General features: G+C 40.1%; 1 protein-coding gene across 2 annotated transcripts in view; it reads left to right on the top strand.

Annotated features, from left to right (window-relative positions):
• LOC100486361 (synaptotagmin-like protein 2) overlaps positions 1-27,862 on the top strand; it is a 54,275-nt gene continuing 26,413 nt past the window's right edge. The window contains exons 1-3 of one of the 2 annotated variants that reach the window (XM_012969515.3): positions 9-103; positions 8,025-8,071; positions 25,889-26,377. In XM_012969515.3, coding sequence (XP_012824969.2) covers positions 26,253-26,377 — 125 coding nt within the window. In that variant the 5' untranslated portion in view covers positions 9-103; positions 8,025-8,071; positions 25,889-26,252. Of the gene's footprint in view, positions 104-8,024; positions 8,072-25,888; positions 26,378-27,862 lie in introns of both variants that reach the window. The other variant, XM_002931780.5, reaches the window with a different exon arrangement.

The raw sequence follows: 27,862 nt of genomic DNA, 5'->3' as shown, positions 1-27,862 counted from the left end.
GGGGCAGGTTCCCTTTCCGGAATCCCCAGTCCGGGTGTGTGTGACTCTGTGTGTATGGGATCGGCTGGCAGTGCGCTCGGCACCTGCTCCCGGGATGGCACAGGTACGAACCCCTCTCTGTGTAACCCAGCATTGCCTTGGGATATGTGGAGAACCTGTCGTTTGTCGCTGGCGATTTCAGTCTATTGATATTAGTTTGTGTGTGCCTGTATTTTGCCACCTCAGAACTGTTGTTACTGTACTTCGTATTCTGTCAGGCTGAGGGAATGGTTGGGGCAGACCGGGGTGCATAGCTGGGGATAGAGGTGGGAACTGTCCTGTATCCCTTCTGCATGGGAGGCACCAGGGTACGGGATACTTTCTGTTGTGTAACCTGGAAACCTTGTGGTACTGACCCGGTAACCTAACTGCAGGGGTGCCTGGTTGGTACAGACCCGGTAACCTAACTACAGGGGTGCCTGGTTGGTACAGACCCTGTAACCTAACTGCAGCGGTGCCTGGTTGGTACTGACCCGGTAACCTAACTGCAGGGGTGCCTGGTTGGTACAGACCCGGTAACCTACAGTAACTGCAGCGGTGCCTGGTTGGTACTGACCCGGTAACCTAACTGCAGCGGTGCCTGGTTGGTACAGACCCGGTAACCTAACTACAGGGGTGCCTGGTTGGTACAGACCCGGTAACCTAACTGCAGCGGTGCCTGGTTGGTACTGACCCGGTAACCTAACTACAGGGGTGCCTGGTTGGTACTGACCCGGTAACCTAAATGCAGCGGTGCCTGGTTGGTACTGACCCTGTAACCTAACTGCAGCGGTGCCTGGTTGGTACTGACCCGGTAACCTAACTGCAGGGGTGCCTGGTTGGTACAGACCCGGTAACCTACAGTAACTGCAGCGGTGCCTGGTTGGTACTGACCCGGTAACCTAACTGCAGCGGTGCCTGGTTGGTACAGACCCGGTAACCTAACTACAGGGGTGCCTGGTTGGTACAGACCCGGTAACCTAACTGCAGCGGTGCCTGGTTGGTACTGACCCGGTAACCTAACTACAGGGGTGCCTGGTTGGTACTGACCCGGTAACCTAAATGCAGCGGTGCCTGGTTGGTACTGACCCGGTAACCTAACTGCAGCGGTGCCTGGTTGGTACTGACCCGGTAACCTACAGTAACTGCAGCGGTGCCTGGTTGGTACTGACCCGGTAACCTAACTACAGCGGTGCCTGGTTGGTACAGACCCGGTAACCTAACTGCAGCAGTGCCTGGTTGGTACTGACCCGGTAACCTAACTGCAGCGGTGCCTGGTTGGTACAGACCCGGTAACCTAACTACAGCGGTGCCTGGTTGGTACTGACCCGGTAACCTAACTGCAGCGGTGCCTGGTTGGTACTGACCCGGTAACCTAACTACAGGGGTGCCTGGTTGGTACTGACCCGGTAACCTAACTGCAGCGGTGCCTGGTTGGTACAGACCCGGTAACCTAACTACAGCGGTGCCTGGTTGGTACAGACCCGGTAACCTAACTGCAGCGGTGCCTGGTTGGTACTGACCCGGTAACCTAACTGCAGCGGTGCCTGGTTGGTACTGACCCGGTAACCTAACTGCAGCGGTGCCTGGTTGATACAGACCCGGTAACCTAACTACAGCGGTGCCTGGTTGGTACAGACCCAGTAACCTAACTACAGCGGTGCCTGGTTGGTACAGACCCAGTAACCTAACTGCAGCGGTGCCTGGTTGGTAATGACCCGGTAACCTAACTGCAGCGGTGCCTGGTTGGTACTGACCCGGTAACCTAAATGCAGCGGTGCCTGGTTGGTACTGACCCGGTAACCTAACTACAGGGGTGCCTGGTTGGTACAGACCCGGTAACCTAACTGCAGCGGTGCCTGGTTGGTACAGACCCGGTAACCTAACTGCAGCGGTGCCTGGTTGGTACAGACCCGGTAACCTAAATGCAGCAGTGCCTGGTTGGTGAGTAGACGCAGGGAGCGCTGGATACAGGTGTATCAGACACAAGCTCTATGGATGAATACTGATAGTTCTGTCATTAGACCCAGGAAGGGAAATGCTGCTTTGCATAAGTCAGTAGTCCCACATGTACAATGGCAGTTCTGTACAGGCAGCCTGCTGAGCCTCTCTCCTACACCTGCTGTGCATGCTGGGACTTATAGTTTAGCAGCAGGTCATCCCTGTAGTCTACATTAAAAGTGCATTTGTGAAACGTTTATGCTGAACTTTACTAATAGTTTGTATTACAACACAAGCTTGGGTGTTTGTATTTGCTGGGCCATTCTGTTGTTACAAACAAATAGGTAACCCCCCCCCCCAGCAGTCAGTATCCAGGCTTGGGTACAATGTGATATCCAGGGTAACACAGTGGGTGCAGTGATTGGGTGGCTGAGGGTTCATTCTCCCCAGGCAAGTGTCTGTGTGTGTGTCTGTGTGTGTGTACAGACTGCACATTCTCAGATTCTCCTTGTTGTTTCTCTATAAATTGTGAGCAGACAGGTCACAGTGCCCCCAGCTTTCATCCCTCTTCTCTCCTATTGAAAGCATGTATTCCTCCAGGCTTGTAAAACCATGAATGCCCGGCAATTGCACAGCTACTGCCATCTACACAATGCCGTGGAATGCGTGTGCGTTTTTATTGTTTTAATCTGGAACATTCAAGCTATGGCCCATTATCTGTTCTTGAAGAGCAAGCCTTCTGCTGGTGCCTGATGCTTATAGTTGTAGTTTAACAACATCTACTGTAAGAAAGATCCCCTCAAAGAATCACAAGGCGAGTAGACTTATCTTTCAACCTAATGAGATCGTGTAACCTTCTTCAGCCAGCAGGGATTATGTCTGATCCAACAGCTCCATTATCCATAGCAGTAACATCAGAACTGGATGTGAATCAAGGCAAGGGGGGGCAGCCAAGACTGCTGTAGGTGAATCTTACGACTAGGGAAGCCATGACATAAATACCCTTTTTAATGCAATAAAATACATGCCCCTTTACCTCCAGTAAGTGTCTGGGTAGGGGCAGCTGGATGGCACACAACATCTCAGTTGCACTTATTAGCACTATGTTGCTCAGTTCCTATGGAAGGCATGATTCTTTTCTTTCTCTGATTTTTTAGTACCCACAATGCAACATTTCGCAGAAGGGACCACCAGGGAGTCCTCATTGGGGTCACAAATGTATTGGCTATCTAATAAAACCAGTTGATTTATCCCTGAGAGTACTGGGGATCAAAGTAGCCAAGGGGCCCTCCACCTAAGTACAGTGGGATAAATGTAAGCTTCAGCTTCACTGTCACATGGATAGGGAGCAGTATTTTTCTAGAGAATTGTGTCCTAATCTGGTGGGAAAATGTATGTGTGAGGTGGGTCACATGACATAAGAAAGTTTGTTAAACCAGATGTAATGTGCAATTACATATCCTGCTTCCACGGCTCACGTTTCCTTAGCTGTTCCATTACAGCATGGACTTTACGGGATAAACCACATCTCCTCCAAAGACCCTAAGATCAACCTCCCCACCCAAAAGTTGAGCCTTGTGACTGGCACTGTGCCACACCACAAGGTTGTTACATTTGATATTTTTACATTTAATATGTTTAAAAATGTGCCTTACTGGGCTCTGTGGGCAGCTCCCGCATTCCATGCTGATTCCTTTCCCGCTGGCTCCATATTAGTGTTACAGGGGTAGCCAGCTGGTGGTCTCTGGGTTTACTCAGTCCTGCTAAGAAGTGAGCATGATGTTAATGATCATTTCACTTTCCCAGCAAATCCATCCACAGTTTGGATTGAGTTCCCAGCCTGATCATAACATCAGTCATCACATATCTGTGTAACAGCAGTAGAATATCCTCAAGCCATCATTATGTATGTATTTGCAGTATATTTAAGGACATAGTTACAGGGAATATTGATACTGATGTAACTGCCGGCCACTAGGACACATTCAGCTGGTGTTAGGGAACTGTGTATAAGTTCTGACCCCCACAGAACTGTGTATGGCAGCGAATTCTCCACGAGAACTGTGTGTGTATATTACACCTCCCAAACACTAGTGAGTGACATTTCATTTGCCCCCAGAAAGAACTGTGTATAACAATATACTGCTAACATCCAGAGACCAGTGCATAACGATATATAATTGGACTCCCAGAGACTTGTGTATCACGATATATTGCTTACTCCCAGAGACCTGTGCATTATAATATACTGCTTACTCCCAGAGACTTGTGTATTATAATATACTGCTTACTCCCAGAGACTTGTGTATTATAATATACTGCTTACTCCCAGAGACCTGTGTATTATAATATACTGCTTACTCCCAGAGACCTGTGTATTATAATATACTGCTTACTCCCAGAGACCTGTGTATTATAATATACTGTTTACTCACAGAGACCTGTGTATTATAATATACTTCTTACTCCCAGAGACCTGTGTATTATAATATACTGTTTACTCACAGAGACCTGTGTAATATAATATACTGCTTACTCCCAGAGACCTGTGTATTATAATATACTGCTTACTCCCAGAGACCTGTGTATTATAATATACTGTTTACTCACAGAGACCTGTGTATTATAATATACTTCTTACTCCCAGAGACCTGTGTATTATAATATACTGCTTAATCCCAGAGACCTGTGTATTTTAATGTACAACTGGACTCCAAGAGACTAGTATATTATAATATATCACTTACTCCCAGTGATCTGTGTATAATAATAAACTGCTGACTCCCAGAGTTCTGTGAGTAGGGGGTGCATGCCTCAGTGCCTGACATATTTGCTTAAGGTGTGCTGCCCTCCTGACAATGGACAAGCCCCAGGTCTACCCTCTGGTGACATTTGTGTTGCAACACAACTTATTCAGAAGCCAGGCTGGCTGTGAGATGATTCACATTCAGGACTGGAGTGAGACAAAGGAGTGATATGTTGGTATGGCTTATAGACCTAATCACAAGTACCGAGGACGACACCTTTATTAGCATAGGTGTGCCACATATGAAATCCCCATGCTATATGGCTGATTAGCTGTCAGTTCAGGTACATGGAGCATAACTGCTTAAAAAATAGTGCAGACTGCAGCATGCATAACCAGCCAAGTACCATGTAGATTCCACTTTTAGATGACATATTTACATAGTTTATTTGGGTTTAAAAAATACAATAGTTCATTAAGTTCAACCCTTCCAAATGATCCCCAGCGCGTATATGTACACATAAATACCTATACACACACCTATACATTCACTCACATTCATAGGTAAATATAGATACATATTTATACAAAACAGACTGTATACCTTGAGATTAATGTAGCCCTGTATGTAATGTTATCTCAAGGCCTGCAGTTAGACTGCTTATCACTCTATGCTGATTGTTTTTGTGGGTTTCTAAGGGTAGCCGCTGTGATAACGTTTTGTACATTTGTTGGGGACCGCTGTGTTAGGCTATGCACCCATGGGTGTCTATGGGTGCAAAACATTGAAATATTTAAATTCTTTATCCAAATATTTTGCATACAGAAAAGGTAATTTTAATACATGGATATATTAACGTAACATGCTTTCAGTTCTTTCCCTTGCCTCCAAAGACCCTATGCCATGTTTGCTTATTACCCAAACATTGTGCTGACATTTATATCCAATGACTTAGAGAAAGTGTATGCCTTGGTGGCAGATCTAGTGTGGACATAAGTGGGAGGTACGTCGCCACCTGAGGAACCTGTTAGGCAGGCTATGGCAGCTCCGGTGCTGTTGCTGGAAGGGAAGAGAAAAGTAGGTGTCATAGCAGAGTTGAGTTTTTTCTTTACATTTACGTTAACAAGAATAATAAGAATAATAAGGCGTGCAAACAGTTTAAGGAAGATAAGAGTTATTGCATTAAATAGGTTTTCCACAATGTAATACATTTTAAAATAAAAGAGGATAAATTGCCTACATTTTGTCTGGGCAAACACAGCAAGCATTTTCCCATATCTTTGTTAGGTGTGACCACCCAAGTGTTGCCAGGATTTAATCCGTAGGACCAATGATCTCATATCATACAGTGTTTCTCTGAGGTGTAAGTATGCAAAACAGATTTACTTAGTACAGAGGCTCGTCATCTAACCTTTCCTGTGCGACCAGTTCCCACCAGGGCTAATGATGTTGTGGGACCCAGGGTGGGGAGGGTGATTGAGCCTGGATAGCCACCATTGCCTTGGCTCCCAAAGCTCCTTGGTCCAGCTCCCAGCCATTTTACAACAAGATTATTATATAACTTCTGCTATGCACGTGTAATCTGAAAGCTAGAAAATGCATGAAATTGTGGGAGGAGTTCATATAATTAGGACTGTTCTCTACTTTACTGGTTTGGCAAGGCATTGCCTGAGGCAGGTTAATACCCACTGCTTTTATAGCTCAGCTTATTCAGCATTACCATACTGGTTGCACTTGCAGATAAATACTGTGGATCAAAGGAAAGTGGCCAGTTTATTGCCTTTACTTTCATGTTATGTTATCCAGAATTTTAGGGGCAAGGGATTTTCTGGATAGGGAATCTTTCTGTAATTTGGGTCACCATTCAGTCTACTAAAAATTATTTAGACATTAAACAAACTCAGTATGATTTTTTTTGCCTTCAGTAAGGATTAATTATATCTTAGCTGGGTTCAAGTAAAATGTACTGTTTTTTTACAGAGAAAAAAGAAATCACTTTAAAAAATTTTAATTGTTTGATTAAATTTGAGTCTGCGGGAGATGCCTTCCCATGTAAATAGTATACAGACATGTATTTTAATAACGCACACAGTAACGTTATACAGGTATAGGATCCCTTATGCGGAAACCCATTATCCAAATTATCCGAATTACGGAAAGGCCATCTCCTATAGACTCCATTATAAGCAAATAATTCTAATTTTAAAAAATAATTTCCTTTTTCTCTCTAATAATCAAATAGTACCTTGTACTAAGATATAATCAATCCTTATTGGTGGCAAAACAACCTATTGGATTTAAATGATGTTTAAATGATTTTTTAGTAGACTTAAGGTATGGAGATCCAAATTACGGAAAGATCCCTTATCTGGAAAGCCCCAGGTCCTGAGCATTCTGGATAACAGGTCCTAAACCTGTATATATATATATATTTTTTTTTTATTATTGTTTTTTTTTTTTCATTTCCCAGGGTGCCACAGAAATGTAACCTGTGCTCTGATAAATGTCAGTCACACTTTACTGCTGAGCTGCAAGTTGGAGTGGTATCACCCCCCCCTCCCAGCAGCCGATCAGCAGAACAGTGGGAAGGTAGTAAGATAGCAGCTCCCAGTAGCAGTGCCGGGCCAAGCTGGCCAGGCGCCCTAGGCAACCTGGTCGGCTTGCCCCCCCCGTGTGTGCTTGCACGCATGCGCAAACAAGCACACGATACACGCACGTGGAGCGGCAGGGTTGCAGGCCACTGATGGGGGGGTCTGCAGTGAAGGGGAAAGTGCCCGGAACTAGAGGAAGGTGAAAGAAGAGGTACCTGCCTGGGGCCCCCCTACCATTGCACCCTAGGCTGGTGCCTCTTCTGCCTAGCCCTAGTTCCAGCGCTGCCCAGTAGATATCAGAATAACACTCAATAGTAAGAAACCCAAGTTGTAGGACTCCTCCCAATGTGTAGCACTGGCTCCTTCTGAAAGCTCAGACTCAGGCACAATGCACTGAGATTGCTGCCTACACACCAATATTACAGCTAAAAAAATACATTTGTTGGTTCAAGAATAAAATTTTAAATGGTAGAGAGAATTATTTGCTATGTAAACAGTGTAGTTTAGAAATAAAAAGTACAGCATAAAAATCATAACAGTATCCCTTTAACTATGCCACAGACTTAGATTGTTATCAATAAAGTTTATGTACCTCAACACTGAACAGAAGATGGTATACATGCAAAGCACAGACAGAAATTGTGAACTTTAGGACCTGGCAAACACATTTGTGGGTTGAGCATTGTAAAAATTCTTTGCAATTAAAACTGATATTTCTTTACAACAGGCTGTAAATCTGAAGATAAACCTTGAAGTGGCACAGAATATTCAACAGTTGAGTGATGCAGATTATACATATATATATATACATGTATACACTTAAATAAAAGTTTGTGGGTTGACATTCCCTTAATTAATATAACTCTTGTAACAGGTATTACCCCTTATTCAGAAAGCTTCAAAATATGGTGCTACAGGTATGGGATCCCTTATCAGGAAAGTTCCAAATTATGAGAAGACCATCTCCCATAGACTCAACTATAAGCAAGTAATTCTAATTTTTAAAAATGATGTTCTTCTCTGTAATAATAAAACAATAACTTGTACTTGATCCTAACTAAGATATAATTAATCCTTATTGAAGGCAAAACAAGCCTATTGGGTTTATTCAATATTTAAATGATCAGACTTAAGTTATGGAGATCTAAATTACGGAAAGATCCCTTATCCGGAAAACCCCAGGTCCCAAGCATTCTGGATAACAGGTCCCATACCTGTACCACTTCTCTAAGGTAATAATCAGAAAGTACCTTGGACTTGACTATAAAGAAGTAGTAAATTCATGCCAAACTAATTACAAAAAGATCCCTCATTCGGAAAAGGCCAGGAACTCAAGAGAACAGATTCCATAGATTATTTTAACCTTTTTAGTGCTGCCAACCATAGCATAGCAAAGCGCCATATTAAAACTATATTTTTTACAGCAGCTCAGCTGTGCTTAGTAGAGGGGAATAAATAGTATCAGCCATCTTTTTACCCTTTGTGGCCCAAAGGGTCCCATAAGGAAGGGAGGCACTGCTTGTCTATTATCATTTTATATTAATGCTTAAAATACATAGACTATAGTAATAGATTTTTTAACTTGCATTGACTGGTAAGAGGCTTTCCTTGGCTTTGGCCTGTGTTCAAGCAGCCATAAACTTTATAGTTTTTGTACATTGCATCTACGTAACCAACAGTTTGTGATAACTCCCTGCACACAGCTTTGGATTTTCATCTGGCGTTGCTCTTGGCATTCATTCCGTCACCTGCCCCTCTAGTCCAATGGCAGACTGCTGCACTTGCGCAAATCATATCAGCGAGGGCTTCCCTTCAGATGGACAATAGGAGGGCTATCGCAGGTGAAAGCTGAGGCAGCAATATCTTCATTAAAGCGAGCAGAAAAAGAGGGAAATGATTAAACAGTTAGCAAAAGCTATCATTAACACTGGGAACATAGCGAAAGTGAGAAACTACATTAGAAATTGTAATTCCTGTTTCTTTATGCTGTTTGAAGTATTTTCTTTATTTTGCTTTGAACTTCCTCAACAGGATTACATTTCAGCCCTTTGTGTTGTTCAGTTTTGTTCTCTATTTTCTTGCAGCAGCTTTAATCACTTATAATTACAATATTCCATCGCCCTTTGATGGTTGTATAAATGTCACTGGTTTCTTTAAATCTGCTAAGTGCCCATTGTTTGATTTTAAACCTTCCTTGTTCCTAGTTATGGTTCCTAACTGACTCATCAGGCTCTGGTCCGCTGGCTGATGGAACAGGTTGGGAAACATTTTGGGTTTAAATTGGAAGGTTGTCAGTGCTAGATATGCCAGATTGCATGTTTTCCGGAGGCATGGAGGGGAGATCTTTGGTCCACAGGATTTCTCTCTTAACTAACATCCAACTATGGATCAACTGGATCAAAGCTTTTTGCCACAATATGTTGTGCTATATTTACATATAAATATTATCCTTCATGCAAAAAATGTGTTTATACCTTATGCAGGTGAAAACAAGAGACATCTACCAATTTTACTATAAAGGACCATATGATATGCTTCTTTAGCAACTTTTATACATTATTCTACAGTGGTCATATTTATATGTATATAATACACAAGAGCTATGAATATCCTGTAAATTATATTCTTATAGATGGTGCTTAATGATATAATCAGTTATAATTAGTGATGTAATTTCTGACACAGAAATTTAAAAATCTGACACATATTTAAAAATATGAGGATATTATAAGGTATCTCGGCGTTCCATGACCTGTAGATAAGCACTTGGCCTTCAGCCTTGAGCTTTTATATGGTCGTGGAACTCCTCGGTGACTTACAACAGGGGGTACTTTAGTGAGTCATGTGACAGAAATGACATCACAGAGCTCCAATTATAAGGATATCATTTACAGTTTAGTCCCATAGGGAAATGACCAAACTGTATAATATATCCTTATTAATGGTGCCTTGTGATGTCATCAGTTATAATCAATGCTTAGTGGTCATCTCTGTCACATGACTCACTGAAACTTTCATGTTGTATAATTTACCCCCTGTTGTAAAATATGAGGATATCGAAAGTAATTTTGGGGTTCCATAACATGTATAAAAGCACTCAGCCTTTAACCTTGTGCCTTTATATGGCCATAAAACTTCTTGGTGACTTAACATCCTTATATTTTACAAATAGAGGTTCATTTATTTACTATATTATTTAGACCAAGAATGGCTAAATAATCATGCTCTTCCTTTTTGCGCTTCAAGTTTCTATATACTGTCCCATGTCCCATGTTTCCCTTGTTTCCTTATAGATATAGATCTAGGAGTGCTTCTAGTTTGTAGCATGTTTGTGTTATGGTTGTTGATGTTCTTTGTGGAGGCCAACACATTTCCTTACATTCAGTAATGATGTGCCTTATTTTGAAGCCATGTGGTTAAGTTATATGGTTTGTTTAGGGTGCCTTTATATCCCTATACTCATGTCTAGTTTACATAACTGGGAAGCAAGGAAGAAGGTAATGCAGAAAAGCGAACACCAGACATAAAATGAGGGATGACCAGCCTACCTATGGTTGAGCTGGAATACAGGGGGTGTAATGGAAAGGCTGTAGGATGAACATGCTTGGCACAGAAAAGAAAATTTGACAGTTACACAAATGATCATTTAACAAAAATGTCATTAGTATTTTTGGCAAAGGCAGTTTCTGCATTCGAGGCCGTGGGCCAAGAGTGTTCTTGGCTTTGTGCTGAAACAGACTCGGTGTTGGACAGTGCACAGCAGGCTTGGTATATTGTCCGGGAAACTTTTTTCCTGATTCAGCCTCTCAGCCATCCATAGTGGCACACAGTGAGGCGCAGTGCCAGAGAGCCCAGGGAATCTGTACAACAAATAGACCCTAAATTCTTGGAGCAATGGTGCATGTCCCCCAAGCCCCAGCACATGAAAGGCTTTTCTCAGAAGTGAATCATAAAGACAAGACTTTTTCCTTGGAGTTTAGTAGCTGTCTGGAAATGTTGAACACTTTGTGTGGCTCCAGGAATTTTAATCATCAGATTGGCCCAAATCTTTAGGACTGCAGCACAGTGGTTCTGATCTTGCTGGGAACAACAGAAGATGTGATGGCTTATGACCTGTATGTGCTGTTTGTCATCATAACTAAGGTAAAAATCTTGTGTCTCGCAAGATATAAAAAGCTTGGAGTCTATATTTGGTGGTGATATAGTGATATATAGGAGGCAAAATTAGGCCATTATGTGACCATAAATCTATATACGAGTACAGGAAAGGGTGCTTCCATCTGTATAAGTGTGTAGTGATAATGAATGTTTTGTATGGAAGTTGTATGTTCAATAACAATCTTTATAATAAGACTCACATCATGGGAATTGTATCACCTATATACTGGGGTGTTTACTAATAACCACTAGATACTTTTTAATGAAGTTTGGGGTAAATACCCCAAATCAATTGTTGGAATTTGACCTTTAGTAGAAGTTTCTATGAATAATTATGTGAATAAGGGCCACTTTTGAGACAGGCATGAACCAACAAATTATAGATTCCGATCCATTTATGTTATTAGAGATATTATGGATCCAAGGCTGGCCAAAGGCTCCATAGTGGTGGTGCCTTTTATTACATATCGGGCTCAGTGTAAATATCATTTCAATACACCTTGCAGTAATGTGAAGGGGACGGACAGGTGACAATAATACATCCTTGATCTGTACCTAGATGATCTATTAGAATTTATTGGTCTCTGACACAAAGCTGCATGTAAACGAACATAATACTTGAGGTGGGGGATAGTGAAGAGTCACTTGATTATATCAGAAAAAGTACAGAATGTTTAATTAATTATATATCGGAGGTTTCTTATTTAAAGAGATTCATGATAGTTCCCCTTTAATAGAAATGAGAGTGAAAACTTTCCCAGTAGAAACACTAAGCTTGGGACTTTCCGTTTAAAAAACAGCTTTATTTTACACAGTGCTTTAGTTTACCTTTGTTGCTGAAGTATACGGCACAGTGTAAGCACTTGCTTCCACATGTTTATATTAGAAAGGACATTGACGGGAAAAGGCAAATTACGCTTTAGCTTTACGCTTTGGTTTTTTTAAATACATGTGTTTGGCAGACTTTCCCAATTATCAGTGAAAGAATACTGCGATGTTCCAAAAAATAGAAATGTCTCCATAAATGTATATATTTTGATAGGGTCTGTGCAGTCAAAGTCACTTTTACTTCATTAATTAACGCCTGCTTTGATATTTTATTTGTTGGAATGGTAATAGAGAGTTGTTGCATTATTCTCTATGGAATTAGAGTGAGTTGTGTTATTGGCTTAAAGATAATTAAAGTTGCATTTTATTTCATGGAACCTGAAATATTTTTGCTGTTTATGAACTTTGCTGAAACGCTGACCCAGAAGCAGGAATTTCCCTGTCCAACAGAGTTGCATATAATTTCATTCATTTTTGCTGTATGAAGTAACTGGATTTTTACATTTGAAAAATGTGTGTTAAAATAATTAAAAGGGAAGCTCCCCTTAAAATGTACTTTTGTTGTGATGGTAAGTTAGTAGTTAGTGGTCTCTGCAGTTGGTCTTTATTTTGTACATTTTTTTGTGGTTCTTGAATTATTTAACTTTTTGCACTGCAGCTTTTCACAATTAAAAAGAGAGGGTGTCAACAACAAAACAAAATGATTAAAAAGAAGAAAAAAAAACTAATCAGTTGTTTTGGTTGTGGGCTCCGGTACCCCCCTTACCTCCAGAACATAGTATTTTAAACAGTATCAGTATGGAGGATAGGGGATTGCCGGATAGCCGTATACAGTCCTGGCAGTAGAGAGGTTTTTTTAAAAAAAATATTAGTATTGGCTCAGCCCTGGCCATTGAATTACTGACTAACTAGGTCAGTAAACCTAGTTAAAACAAGGTACTCCAAGGATCAGTTGTTATTATTTATTATAAGCATGATGCCTGTTTATACCCTCTATAGCTTGGTATCAATCATATGGAAAACAAACACTTTGCCACCATGCAGACTTTGTTGCCTGCTACGGATTAATGTACTATCAGATCATAAGCAGTGTCTAGGTCTGCAGCTTATTAGCACGGAAAGGTACTTAGACATATAGGCCACTGCTAAGTTCCATAAATTCCACACAGCTTAAAGGGATCACAGCTTCCCTGCTTGCACTAAGCAGCTAATCTTATTATACAATTAGAGTGCAATTCAGGCAAACCTTCCCATGTGATTGTGCTTAGGGCAGCATTGGCAGGGTGTGCTGTAGTGTGGGCAGGGGGCCTTTACTCATTTAAAATGCAGCTTAATTTACAAAACTGGCAAGTTTCTGGGCAGCCATGTTGGCACAGGCCCTATGTGTGCCCTGCTATAAGGGGATCTTAGAGCAATGAAAATGAGCAGCACTGAAATATTGATAATTCAGCAAAGCTAATTCATTCTTATATGGCCAAGGCTATTAGACATCCCCTTCCCTAATTAAATTACCGAATAAGTGCGAATCAATGGGGAATTGAAGCAACCCTTCAACCAAGGTTGTAGTCAAGACCCCACTGATCATTGTCACAGGGCACCATTATTGGCTGCTACACTATTAGCACTGTAGGTAGGAGATCAGCTGCTTGCTGTAGGCAAAAACACTCATGTTGTACAGCACAGAGGGCAGTGAGGACAGTGGCTAATGCTTTGGGATGTATGCAGACCCCATGGTTGCCCAGTGCATACCTGGAAGTATAGAAAGTGACTATTTTCCCCCTGGGCCAACACCCACACTAACAGGTTTGAAAGTTCTTGTGGGTGTGGTTGGGTAGAAAATCCCGATAGGGGATTTTTCCTAATTACAACTTTACCCTATGTATAATGTGCAGCCACCCTAAAAAAAACCCTCATTATAATTCACATTTGATTAAGATAATTACTTATAAATATTTTGTTTAATGTTACTTTTTTTACTTCCCTCCATTTTCATTATTTTCCATGATAGTTCTGCTAGGGCCAGTACTAGCTATTAGTACCATTTTGTTAATTTGATTTGCAGTTGGATTTTTATATAGACATTTAAAACAAAAGAATCAAATAAAAAAGGTTTTTGCCAAAAGGTTTCCTGCAGAAAAGAATGCCAACATAGGCTATAAGATTTAAACCACATTCCTTATTTCATTTTCTGCCCAGGGAACCTTTATCAGCAGCAATTACCTGAGCCTTACAGCAGTGCCAGATCCTCCATACACATAACCTGCTGGGTACACAGCCAATGGGCCAGGCTCAAAGGCACAGAGCTTGACTGATGTGTTGTTTGTTTTGGTTTGGTGTATATAAGACACAGAAAATGTGTCCGAAAGCAGCAGTTTTGTTGGGAGTATTCTTATTTATATTGGCACCAATTAATATTGAAATTGTTTTTAAGGAAAAGAGGATGCCTTGGTAAATGGATTCCTTTAGTTTCATTAGGAAAAAATGAATATGTATTGAAGCCTTAAAGTGGACCTGTCACCAAGACATAAAAAGCTGTATAATAAAAGTACTTTTCAAGTTAAACAAGAAACCCAAATTCACTTCTATATCAACACATCCAAACCCATTATAAAGGAATTTAAAAATCCCACCTGTCAATCATAAATTGCCTGCCCCGCCTCTATGCCTTAGGCAGACAAGTACTTTAACTTCCAATTCAGCTCTCACTTTCCCCCTCCCTCCTCACCATCTAATTGTGTAGCCAGTGCATGGGCATCAGGCCCCATTCTGGCACATACACAAGATTTTGGGGTGATACAAAGCTTGCCTTAATAACCGTGTCCACAAAATGGCACCTGCCTATTTGCTGTGATTGTGTAATTTCAGGACTGAAAGAAACAAGATTTATGTTACATATATAGTGTAAGTGAAGGTTATTTTGCTTTACAAACACAATAGAAAAGAATTTTGAATTATTTCTTAAAGGTCCCCTTTAAATGTTAACAGCACATAATTCACATTATTATCACTTATTTATATTCAACTAATAATTTTTAGTGCGCTGTGCCTTACATCCATAAAAAAAACTACCCAGGTCATTCAAGGTGGCACCATTTTATTTCTCAGCATGGAGAAGCCCAACCTTCTGGGTTCAAGTGCCAGTGTATGATCTAGCATGCAAGTACCACATGTTTTACATTATTTAAACGATTGCTGTGTGATAATAGAGATATTCCTTGTGTAGAATGCCTTCAGTAAAAGGCAGCACACCATGAACCACAGCCTTCACACAGTCTGTTTCTGGTACTGTATTGTGAGTTGCGCAAGTTAGAGGAACACAGCACTATCATTAACTCTGTCATTAAACTATTTACAGTGCACACAAAATCCTAATCGTTTGTACTAAATATATGCCTCGGGATTGTTTCCTCTTGCCACCTGTCCATTGCTTGTGTTTGCATCCACATCATTGCGTATTGTGTATTTACAAGTAGATAGCTACTGCAACATAAACGCACTTTCATTAAAGGCACTTGTTTAAAAATGCACTCCTTACAGTTCCGTATAGTTGTGCTCAGCACAACTCAGTCCTTACTGCCTATTGATGCAGAGGAACCCTGGAGTTACCACCATCTCCTGAGCAGGCAGCAGCTCTAGGGTTTCGCGGGAGATCAAAAATTATGCCATATGGACTTTCACATACAATTTCATCAATATGTATGTGCAGTTAGGCAGTAGGCACAGTGCAGTTGCACCAACTGTATTGCCCCCTTGTAAATGCAATGATGCTGGAATTCTGAAAAGAAAACACTACATTGTGGGGGGAATAACATGGCAATTGCTCTCAAAATTGCACTTTGCTCACTGCACTTTCAGGCAGTATCGGGCTGGGATGCCAGGGGCCCACCAGAAAACCTTAGACCATGGGGCCACTCTCTAAACTATTTTTCATACACTTCTTTCTTAGTCTCTATATTTTTCTATATTTTTTATCTTTACATACTATAATGTATTCTTCTATATATTTAGTTGCTTTGTTTTCCATAGAAAAATAAGTAATGACCATGAATTAGGCGAAATGACTAGAAGCAGGAGGGCCCACTGACACCTGGGCCCACCGGGAATTTTCCTGGTATCCCTGTGGGCTAGTCTGACACTGTTTGTAGGCATAAATAAGCCCCCTGATATATTGCATGTCCCTATCAAATAGTGATATTATATCAGGTTTATTTCTCTTTAAAGTGATACTGACACCAGAAATGAAACCTTTTTTACATCTTTCATAACATTGTCTTTGCATGAGCTTTATAATTTTGCCATAAACGTATTTCCTGAGGCTTTTATATTCCCTATCTGATTCCCCGTGTTATATTTGTGCAGCAGGAGTCCCTTAGCATTAGAAGCTGTAACTGACAGGTTGGGAAGGGACAGTCAGCTTGGCAAAACAGTCAGGTTTAGGAACTTCAAGTAACAATTGCTTATAAAAGCAGACCTATCAGTGAAAATGATCAACATGACCTATAGGGAACTTTTTATGTAGATTTTAAAAAGTAGTTTTTTCGTGTCAGTATCACTTTTATGTGGTTTGGCATGTAGCCTTTTCCACACCCCCCTATATTTGGTGTCTATGGGCTATATGCTGCTGGCAGGGTTTTCTTTTAGTGCCACACCTAAAAAAATCAGGATATGCATGTGCCCTAACAGGTCAGCTAGCCTCAGAACTAAGGTGCGCTGTCCTACACCTACACTATGAATAACAAGGTTCAACCTACTTACACATATATTGCGCAAGATTCCCCCTTGTTACCTGAAAAATGCATGTAACTGCCCACAATGCTTTCATAAGAATAACAGATCGTGGGTTTTCTTTTCGATGGAAGAGGTTCTTACAGCCTAGGAGTGGAATGTGTCATTTTATGGTACAGATTGCGGTTAAAGGAAAACTGCCCCCCAAATTATCCTAGAGGGTGGCCCTTGTACTTAAAGTGGAAATTTTCTTTTTAGGAGTACCCAATGGCTCATACTACCAAACAAGTATATTTTTATGAAAATGCTTTAGAAGCAGGGTTTAGTAAGTATTTGAACACCCTGCGATTTTGAAGTTCTCCCACTTAGAAATCATGGAGGGGTCTGAAATTCACATTGTAGGTGCATTCTCACTGTGAGAGACAGCATTTAATAAATAATTCAGGAAATCACATTGTATGGTTTTTAAAGAATGTATTTGTTGTGTTCCTCACTGTATATATGAGCTGTTTTATGCAATATACTTTTATAGAGACCTACATTGTTTTGGGGTATAATTTTCCTTTAAAGGTTTTACATAGTTATTTCCTAAAAATAGTGTAGTTGGTTGAGGTTATCGGATTCTGTTGGTTCATATTCAGATGTGCAGTAATAAGACAGAGACTGTCATGTCAATTTTAAAAGATAGCAGCCAACAGCTATTGGCAAGCACATAGTTAGTACATATCTGTTGTGGCAAACATCTTCATGGAAGATAAAAGAAAATTATAGTTTTGGGCTATGGCTTGTTAATGAATTTTACCTGCATTCTCCACCAAAACCAAGAAACGTTCTTGGATCTGTCAGTAAAACTGTGGCTGAACCATTGTCCTAGAATCCTCATCCAGACGTTAGTCTGGTGAACTGCAACTAGGGTTGCCACCCAACCCGTGTATGACCGACCTAGCCATCAAATTGCCAGCTAGGGCTGGTGCCGGTATTAAAAATACTCTTTCACCCCCTTTTATATAGAGGCCAGCCTCTGCCCCACCCATTATGCCCAACCACCCACACCCCATCCACCCACCCATTTTAACGCCCCATCCACCCATTCCCCTGCCTAGCCCGCCTATTTCTCTGCCCCGAAGTGACATTACTGCCCACCCCCAACCTAAAGGCTGGTTTTAATAGCAAAGAAAGGTGGCAACCCTAACTGCCAACAAGTTGAAGGCAATTCAATCAACTGTATTTTAGCAAGAAACCAGAAACTATAAATTCTGAATCCCTAATGAGTGACCATTGCACATGTATAGAAAGCAGTTGATTTGGCTTACATATTCTGTAGACTGAACTGCCATTCCATATTCTTACTTTTTGAGTCTTGAACATACTTCAATGTTGCAAGTGGGTGTGAAAGGTGGATCACAGAGAAGTAATCTCGGATCAGAGAGAGATGTCATCTCAGATAAGTTTTTCAAGAAAATTGCTTGTGCTGATTATATTGTTTGAAGTTGTATTTGTCTAATGAGGGGTTCCTGACTTATTAAATGCAATCAGTTTGCAGTCAGCGCTGCAACTTCTATTTATTAATTACTCTCCCTAATTTTGTCCATGTTCTGCTACCCTTTTCCCCTTGACCAAAAATGTTTGCATTTTAGTAGAAGTTGACATAATGTTATATTAATATCACCCCTCCTACGTATTTCAAGATCTTGGTTTCAGTTTATAAATGAGTGTACATAGTAACATAACAAATGGATGTGGATTTGTTTCTACTTTCTAGTTTTGATCACTCAGCAAATCTTAAGAGGTCAGAACCCTGCAGTGATGTATATATATATCAGGTTTTACATATGATTTTATGTTTTGTTACAATGGGAATCTCAGCCATAACGCATGAAAAAAATTCCTTTGCAGTAAAGAAGGAGAAAAGAATATCACACTCAAAGCCATCTCCAAACAAAGCATTCCATGTCTCTGCTGATGTCATAGGGGTCAGATTTATCAAAAAGCGCTCACCACAGAAAAATTCACCCACTTTCTATTCATTCCAATGGCATTTTAGAAGCATATTTACCAATGGGTGAAAATTAGAGTTCACCTTTTTTTTCTTTTTAAAAATTTGAATAAACTCTTTTCCATTAATGTCTGACATTTACTAAAAAATCTGAACTGAAAAGGTACACGTGGGGAAAAACTCACAGAAAAGTCGTGAATTGTTGCACCGAAACGTCTACTTCAAATTTCAAATTGTCGCACAAAAAAACCAGCATCAAAAATCCAAAAACCTCTATAGTTTCAAAGCAAAGAAGGATCCTCCAGGGAAGGGAAGGGACAACTGCCATTGACTTCTACATGATCTGAGCTGGTGAATTGTCGAATTCAGATTTCTAGCAGTTTTGTTGCATGATAAATTTAGAAAAAGTCGCAACTTTTTGGAAACTTTTAGTGCAAAAAAATCCAAATCAGACTGTTAGTAAATGGTCCCTATAACGTTATTAGATCTGATTTATATTTACACAGAAAATAAGTAACTAACAATATAGGCTTTTAAGCTTATTTAGGGCTATTTGTGGTTGGTACATCAGTATACCTAAAGGCTTATATGACCTAGTATGATCACAAAACTGTTCTAATACTTTTGGTGTCTAATTGTACATATTGGAAGGAAGCCTGAAAGAGAAGTTCCTTTAAAAGTTTTCACTTCATTAAAAGCACTTTAACAGATGGATTTTAACCACTCATGTAACTGAATGCGAAAACAGCGGGCGCAAAATATCTTCCTGTAGCTGAACTTCAGAAAGGAAAATATTTATTCCCCAATCACAGCTGAATAAGTTGGATACAGACCATCTGCTCAGAACGTCTTTAAAATGTCACTGCGGAAATTTGGAACTTAGGGAAAAAAACAGGTTATTTAAATTGATCTGATATATGCCTTCATTATGTGCTATTCTTGTTGCTTCTACAGTGGTAATTACCCACTGCAAAAGTAAAGCTACCCATTGCAAACAGTCAGCAATTAACAGGTATCAGTATTATTCTGATTTTGAGAGTTATGGGGAAGTAGAGCTCTAAGCATCCCTGAGCAGCCTTTCTGCATTTGACATTTTTGCACACAGAACATAGGTTATAGTAATTTTGTTACTAGGTATAAATGCAAAGAGCTGTCACCCTAGCAGCTCTTTGGCCTATGGTAATAGGGTCTATGGTAATAGGTAACCTAACAGCTGTAAAATCCCATGCAAAAGGCTTGTTTGGTGGGAGAGTAAGAACTGAGAACATGGTGCAACAGACTCACTGATAGCATAGATGGTTTTGGCATAAATAGAACTGGGTCTGCCCATCTCCAAAACTTGTAGAAGATGCTACTTATTTAATTTTGAAATTTTACATGGGGCTAGCCATATTCTTCATTTCCCAGGGTGCCACAGCCATGTGACCTGTGCTCTTATAAACTTCAGTCACACTTTACTGCTGAGCTGCAAGTTGGAGTGATATCACCCCCGCCCCAGCAGCCAGTCAGCAGAACTATTGGAAGTTATTTGCTGGTATATATATAAACTGCACATTTGATGCTACAGTGGGAAAGCTTTGCCCATATTCTCCATTGAAGAAGCAAACAAAAGGAAACTATACTACTGAATACTGAAATTTAATAATTATATGATAAGAGGGTTTATCTCTTTTCTAACCCTTAAACCTTCTTTGCAGATCCTGTTCTAATATTAGCTAGCATGTATACCTTTGTCCAGCCTAAATAGCTCCTGTAAGGCAAATGTAGCTAGCAAACGCCACTGCATGTAAAAAGAGATAAACAATTTGCTGCTCTTTGATTTGCAGCCCCATTTGTACCTCACAGGCCAACTGCTTTATTTGCTAATGAGTGGTGTTTCACCATATTCCTCATTTGAACATGGCCGCCTATTGTCAAAACCCAAAATGAATATAAATTGTGCAAGTGCTATGTATCATATACACTTTTATAGCCTCCACTTAAGTCCAACCCTGTAGAAAGTGTATTGTTTTCTTCATATTTGCCCTAGAGGATATTTCTCCAGCTTCTTTGTACTGGGCTGTACTGAAGCCTATTCAAAAGTGTTTTTACCATAAATGTCATGATTCTGTTTACATTTGTGCTAAAAGAAAAACTCCTCCCTCCCTTCTAACCTGATGGACTCTGCCAGGCGTATCACATTTCCTTTTAGTTTCTGCACCTGAATCAGTCGGAACACTCCCACTCCTGCTGGCTCATAATGCATGTAATTGCTTTATTTAATATTGTACCTGCCTTCAAGATTGTGGCACATGGTAGGGATTTGAGTTGCCTACTTTAGAACCGGATCTGTACCAAAACCACATCCTGCATGGCTAATTAGCTGTTTTTGTTATGTGTGCTGAAGGCTGCACTTGTTTCTCTGTAGCCATGCATCCAAATGAATTGGTATCTTGCTAAGCCATGGGGTGAGGTGACAATTCCAATGGCAATATGTGGACACGTTTGCAGATTTCTGAATTTAGACAGGGCCACCTACCAGTAGAGGCACTTGTTTGGCAAACAGCACTACTAACCTTGAAGACATTTGTTTCCCAGTAATAAGTTGCATTTACATAACCGTCCAACTGTTTTGTATGCAAATAGAAAACCAAAACATTCTTTTTTTACTAATTTTATTAAGGTTAATAATTAATGCAGGAGACACATGGAATACATAGCTCATCATTATATTTGTGGAGGTGGCACATCCCTGTATAGCAGTAGTTCTCAGACTTTGAGACTGGCCCCCCTTGGGGAGACCTAAAACAATGGCTGGGGAGGGGGATCAGTCTGAATGCCAGTTATTGTGCACTGGGGAACAGCACTGGAAATGGTCTAAATGCCAGTTATTGTGCACTGGGGAACAGCACTGGAAATGGTCTATCTGTCACATCATAGATCCAGGTCACTCGGAGTCAAATGGCAGTGACCTTTTTACCTTCCAGTCAGACCTTGGCTTTGGCCATAGTGAAGCTTGCCTCCTAGTTCTTGTGCCAATGTCATGTGATTTTAGAAGTATTGTCCTGATACTTCTGGACCTATAATGTATAGTGCATAAAATCTGCACAGGAGTGTCTTTCCATGTACTTTATAATTTTGACATCAATATATTTCCTGATTCTTTTATATTATCTATCTGACCCCCCCATGTTCCTTATGAGGGGGCTGCCATATTTGTGCAGCAGGAGACTGTTAGCATTAGAAGCTATAACTGACAGATTGAGAAGAGACAGTCAGGTTGGCAAAAATAGGAACTTCAAGTAACAATTACTTACAAAAGAAGTCCTATCAGCGAAAAATGATCGACATGACCTATAGAGAACTTTTTATGTACATTCATATATTGAAAAAGCTGGCACTTAGAGGCGACTGAACTCTGGGAAACAACAGGAGGCAATTTCAGCTATTTCTTACAAAACAAAAACTGTAGTACCGTGTTAGCCAGTGTCAAAAATAATAATAAAAAAACAACAAAATACAAGAGCATTTCTACAATACTCTTGTATTTGTGTTTTGTTGTTTTTTTTATAGCTATTTCTTAATGTGCTTACAAAACCATAGTGGGCAAAACATTTTAAATCTTCTCTATGTGCCATAGGACTAAGGATGGAAGAAGGCATAGCCACAGTCATCCTCATCTGAATTGCACACTACATCTCTAGCTTTAAGAGATATCTTGCAGTGCCCCATGGAGCTTGGCAGGAATCCACTTATTCTTGTTGCCATCTGGCTTTAAAGCCACAGTGTGGTGGTAGGAAAAATGCACAAGAGCAAGTTCAGGGCGGAGTTATAGTTGTCCAAATCAGAAAATCTGGAATTTCATTTGTTTAAAATTCAATAATGAAGTTTCTGTACGACAATTTTTGCAATTGCTCCACTTAAATCACTGTGACATATTAATGTGTGGATCATGGGACTTATAATTTATAATATTTTGTAATATTTGCAAACTTCTTCCTAGGCTAATTGTTTCCTCAGTTCGAATCACAGCCAGGACCCCCCCAAGCAACTTGTCTTGCTTGCCAAGTACCATTGTACTGATATTTTAAAACTAAAATGAACAGAATATATTATTCAGGTGTGTCTGGTATCAACTTACTTTTCTGACCTCCCTTTTGCTCCATGTTAATAATTGCAAGTTTGTTCCACCATTGTAAAGTGTTCTCCTTCTGGTAAATGAGGGCCATTAGGTTATATAATGTTAATGTACCTTACCTTTTGCCAAGATATTAATAAGCTCCCTGGAGGCCAACTGGCACAGTGGATAAAATTTATATTAATTGATGTCCATTAAGTTAACAAAGCCATAACCTGCACCATAGTACTAAAAGGTGCCAAAGATGCAGTTACAATTACCAACCAGCCAAAGGTTTGCTTTTATTTATTAACAACTGATTTAAAATAATTGCTGATTGATTGCCATAGGTAATTGCTCTGATGCAATTTAGCACCTATTAGGCGTTCAGTCCCGTGTAGCCAGTTATCACAAAGGGACAGCCAGAAGCCTTTGGTCCCAGGCACATAACTAACAAACACGAAAAAGACAGTAATTTTTAAGTCATTATTCACTGTTGTTATTAATGAAATCTTGCCACCAGCTTATAATTACTCTGTAGTAGGCTTGTATTACTTATCATTGGCACTAATAAGTGGTGTGATCATTACAGCTTCATTAGGGCCCTTGTGAAAAATCTAAGCCCATGGTTTAATTAGCAGGTTGCTAGTTACAAGACAAAGTGCTTGCCATATACCTTCAGGCCCTAATTCTAATACAGTATTTCTGACACCAAGTACAACCCCTAGTGGCCACCACATTTTCTGCATCATGCAAGCAGATCTTTATAATGTGAACCTTTCATTCTTTTCAATGGGCAAGAGGTGCTTGGGGAATTAGCTGCAGTATGTGGTTATTAATCATATTTCCCCCTCAAATAGTGTAGCTGTATACAATATGAGTGTTCCATTTGAGGAAGGAGAAAGCAGCATTTGTATATGGGTGCAATATGGCACTTTTATTTTAGCTGAGACCCCTATTATATATTGTCTATTGTCATTTCAACGTAATTCTCTTTCTTTTGTGTTGCAAGATATTTTGATGTGGTATGAGGCTTTTATTCCCATAATAGGTGCAGGAAAGGTGTGACCGCATTTAGCTTATAATACACTGCAGGCTCGCCCCAGGTAGTGATGGTGAAAGAATCTGTGTAACTAAGTACTGGTGTTTAATGTTTTCATAGAACTTCCCATGCTTGGAAAAACTCCTTTGCTTTTACTGAACAGGCAACTTTTGAAAGTTCATTAAGGCTGTTAAGTGTGTAGTATCTATGTCAGGGTATTAGAGCGATGCATAGTTAGGTAGCCATGTCTTTTCTCAATAATGTTGATACTACTGGACATGCAGAATAATAAAGGCTAAAGGTATCTTTGTGTCACTGGCATTGTGCTTTGACGAAATTTAACTTACAAAGTTGGCACACAGGACAACCCATGTAGCCAAAGGTCTAGGGCAGGGGTCCATAAATATTTTTACCTGTGAATCACATTTAAATATAAAAAAAAGTTGGGGAGCAACGCAAGCACAATAATTCCTTGGAGTAACAAATAAGGGCTGTGATTGGACTGGCAGCCTACAGAAGTCTCATGATTTAAAAAAATGAGTACCTGTTTTAAGGCCAAATGGGCTTGTGGGCAACATGTTGCTCATGAGCCACTGGTTGGGGATCACTGCTTTAGGGCATTTATTATCTGTTACTTCTTCTGCGGCATGAGTCATTGACGGGACCACATATTTTGTTCCCAGCCAAAAACCCAGTTGGTTGGACCTGATTTTGTCTTAAGTGTTAGTAAAATTCCCCATTCCAGTCTTTTATTTGTTCACCACCACAGGAAGAGAATTGTAAGAGATTGATGCTAATGTATACATTAAAGGGAATATTGTACTATTAGGGGCTTATGTCATGCCTGTATGTGTTCAGTACAACATAGACATATTTCATTTTGTGACTTATTTATAGTAGTATATTTGATGTACCTGATTCCTACCATAATTCTTGCTATGTGTAGGTAAAATAAATCATGACAATTATGAACTTAAATTATACATTGCACCTTTGATGGGCACATTTTATTAAAAAGGTGACATTTTTGCTTGTTTATTGACATGTGTGTAACTGCACAAGTGCCCAGGTCTAGACTGAGATTCAAAATAGACCCTGGCATTTCAAGTATACAAAGGCACAAACAGCCCAATAAATAATGACTGACTATGGCGTGTTATAGTGCCCCCTCTGGCATTTGCTGGAACATTCAGATTACCAGTCTGGGCCTGCAGTACACACAGCAACCAATCAGCTCTTAGTTTGGACCATTCTAGTGTAAGTGAGACAATGACAGACCCAACAGCTTATCTTAGACATGGGAATTTTCAGATCAATATATATATAAAGTAGTAGTAGCTCCTTTAAAAATAGTGCAATAAGATTCAGGCTCCCAAATTCACAAATGCTATGTCTGCCAAGAAAAAGAAACATTTCCCAGGGTCACCTTTAAATTTAGCAAATAACCTCCCATTTGTTCTGTTAAGCATGCCCCATGTTTGCTGTAGTTCTTTTCTTTTATAACAACATGTCCTGGTCCTTTGCTGTTTGATTTTCCCGTGCACACACAGCCTGAAAAGAGCTGATATGAATTCATGCAGTTACCTTGGGAAGCGTTGCCAGCAAGATGGCAATAAGCAGGATACAGTAGCTTTCTTTGGAACCAGTACCAGCAAGCAAACAACCCACCCCCAATGTACACATGCACTTGCCATATGTCATCTTCAGCTAAAGCTAAAAAAGCTCTCTGTTTTTTTCCCTGCACAGGTAACAAATGCAGTTCATATTTGAAGCAGAGTTTCTAGAGGAAGACGGAAACCTTTAATAGTTGTTGTGAATGTCTGTTAACCCCAAATTTCGTCACCTCCAGTACAATGGAGACCAGTGTAGTCTGCTTAAGTTACGTGGATACCCAGTGACTGCACTGGCAAAAGTACATGGAAATTATCCTTCACTGCCTGCAAATAGAAAGTAAGGGAACAGCATGAAGCAGCCAGGTTTCCAGACCTCGAGCAGTCACTAGCACGGTTCCTCTGAGAGAATTCCATCAGCTCCATGAAAGAACGGAGGAAAACTCAGTGAGCACCGCAAAGCTCCACTTCAGTGAGAAGTAGTTACCACTGCTCCATCCATGATGAAGAACAGCTCTGGAACCATGCTGGATCTCAGCTTTCTTACAGAGGAAGAATACAACAAACTCATGAATGTTCTGCAAAGAGATGCAGAGCTTCAGAAGAAAGATAGTGCCCGAATCCAGTAAGTATATTAGGTACCCTTCCATATTTATTACACATTGCCACTATGTCATGCTTTAAGAAGCCATTTGATTGGGCCATACCTTTTGGTCTATAGGTTAAATACTTATATAGAAAGTTAGCTTCTAATGTTACCTATGCCAGGTATGTTCTTTTTAATCTCTTTGTGTTAGAATGCTGGTATTGGAGAAAAGTATGCCATAATTAAATAAGTAATAAGTAGCATATATCTGCAAGGGCGAATTGGTAAATCATTATTTCATTTGGTGAAAAAAAAACATCTGGCCATTTAATCAATATTTTTTTTTCATTTGCTAACTTGGAGTAGACCTATATTAGCAAAACAGCCTCACAGTGTCATTTTACAAAGATCTAAATAGAGAAGACATTGAAATAACCTCTTACCCATGTATGGTGACATCTGTATAATTTGCTTTGTACATATATATATAGATATACATACAGTATATTATATTTAGATACACAGATAAGACATAATTAATGCCTAGTGAAGGCAAATACAATCCTATTGGGATTAATTAAAGGTTCAATAGTTTTTAGTAGACTTAAATATGAGGATCCAAATTACCGAAAGACCCCTTTTCTAGAAACACCCCGGTACAAGGTGTGATGCCCAGGTGTGATAATAAACTAAAAATAGCTACAAAAAAGTCCTAATTGGCCATGTAAAATGACCATCCCAGGCCATTTGTAATATTTTTTACATAGTCAGGAAAGGAATATTCTTACATTTTATTACAATAAGCTATGTTCTTAATTCATTGTAGCACAACACTGAAGCCAGTGCAATGATTTTTGGGACTTTTTGGTTCAAGTTCCCTTTTGAGGACCAAAACTTTTTTCTGGGCCCCAGTTATCTCTTAAAAAATAAGTAAACCTTATTTTTCTATCTTTAAAATGATTTTAAATAGTGCCCAAAGTAACATATCTATCTCCCTGTACTCACTGTCATGCAGATTCTGTATTTATAAGCAGCTTAACTTCAGCTGTCTCAGCTACTTCCTAGTCTAGCATAAAGCCCCGCCCCCTTTTCTCTACTGAGCTCTTCTTCTCTCTTTGACTGTGAAGATGGTCGAAGAGGTGCTTACTGCCCATGTTTGATTGATTTTCGTTGGAGCAGAGGCAGCAGGCATGCCCCAGGGCCAAATGATCGAATTAGCCTGGATTCTCCCGATATCGCCCACCCGTTGGTGGGGGATATCGGGAGAAGATCCGCTCGCTTGGCGACATTGCCAAGCAAGCAGATCTTAAGGTCTATGGGCACCTTTATTCTGGGGGCTCTATAGAGTCTTTAGGGGCTTTTATGATAAAGATCTTACTTATCCTAGGGGCTTTTATGATAAAGGACTTACTTATCTTTTAACAAGATCATGAAAAAGCCCTGGTGCATCAGCCTTTCCGCTCCAAACACACACAAAATGTTGTTGAAGCCCAAGCTGCCAATCACTATAAGTCTAGCCAATAG

This window comes from Xenopus tropicalis, chromosome 8 (assembly GCF_000004195.4).
Source record: "Xenopus tropicalis strain Nigerian chromosome 8, UCB_Xtro_10.0, whole genome shotgun sequence".
NCBI classification, from domain to species: Eukaryota; Metazoa; Chordata; class Amphibia; order Anura; family Pipidae; genus Xenopus; species Xenopus tropicalis.
The sequence above is the reverse complement of the archived record's forward strand: the minus strand, read 5'-3'. Positions and strand labels throughout refer to the sequence as shown.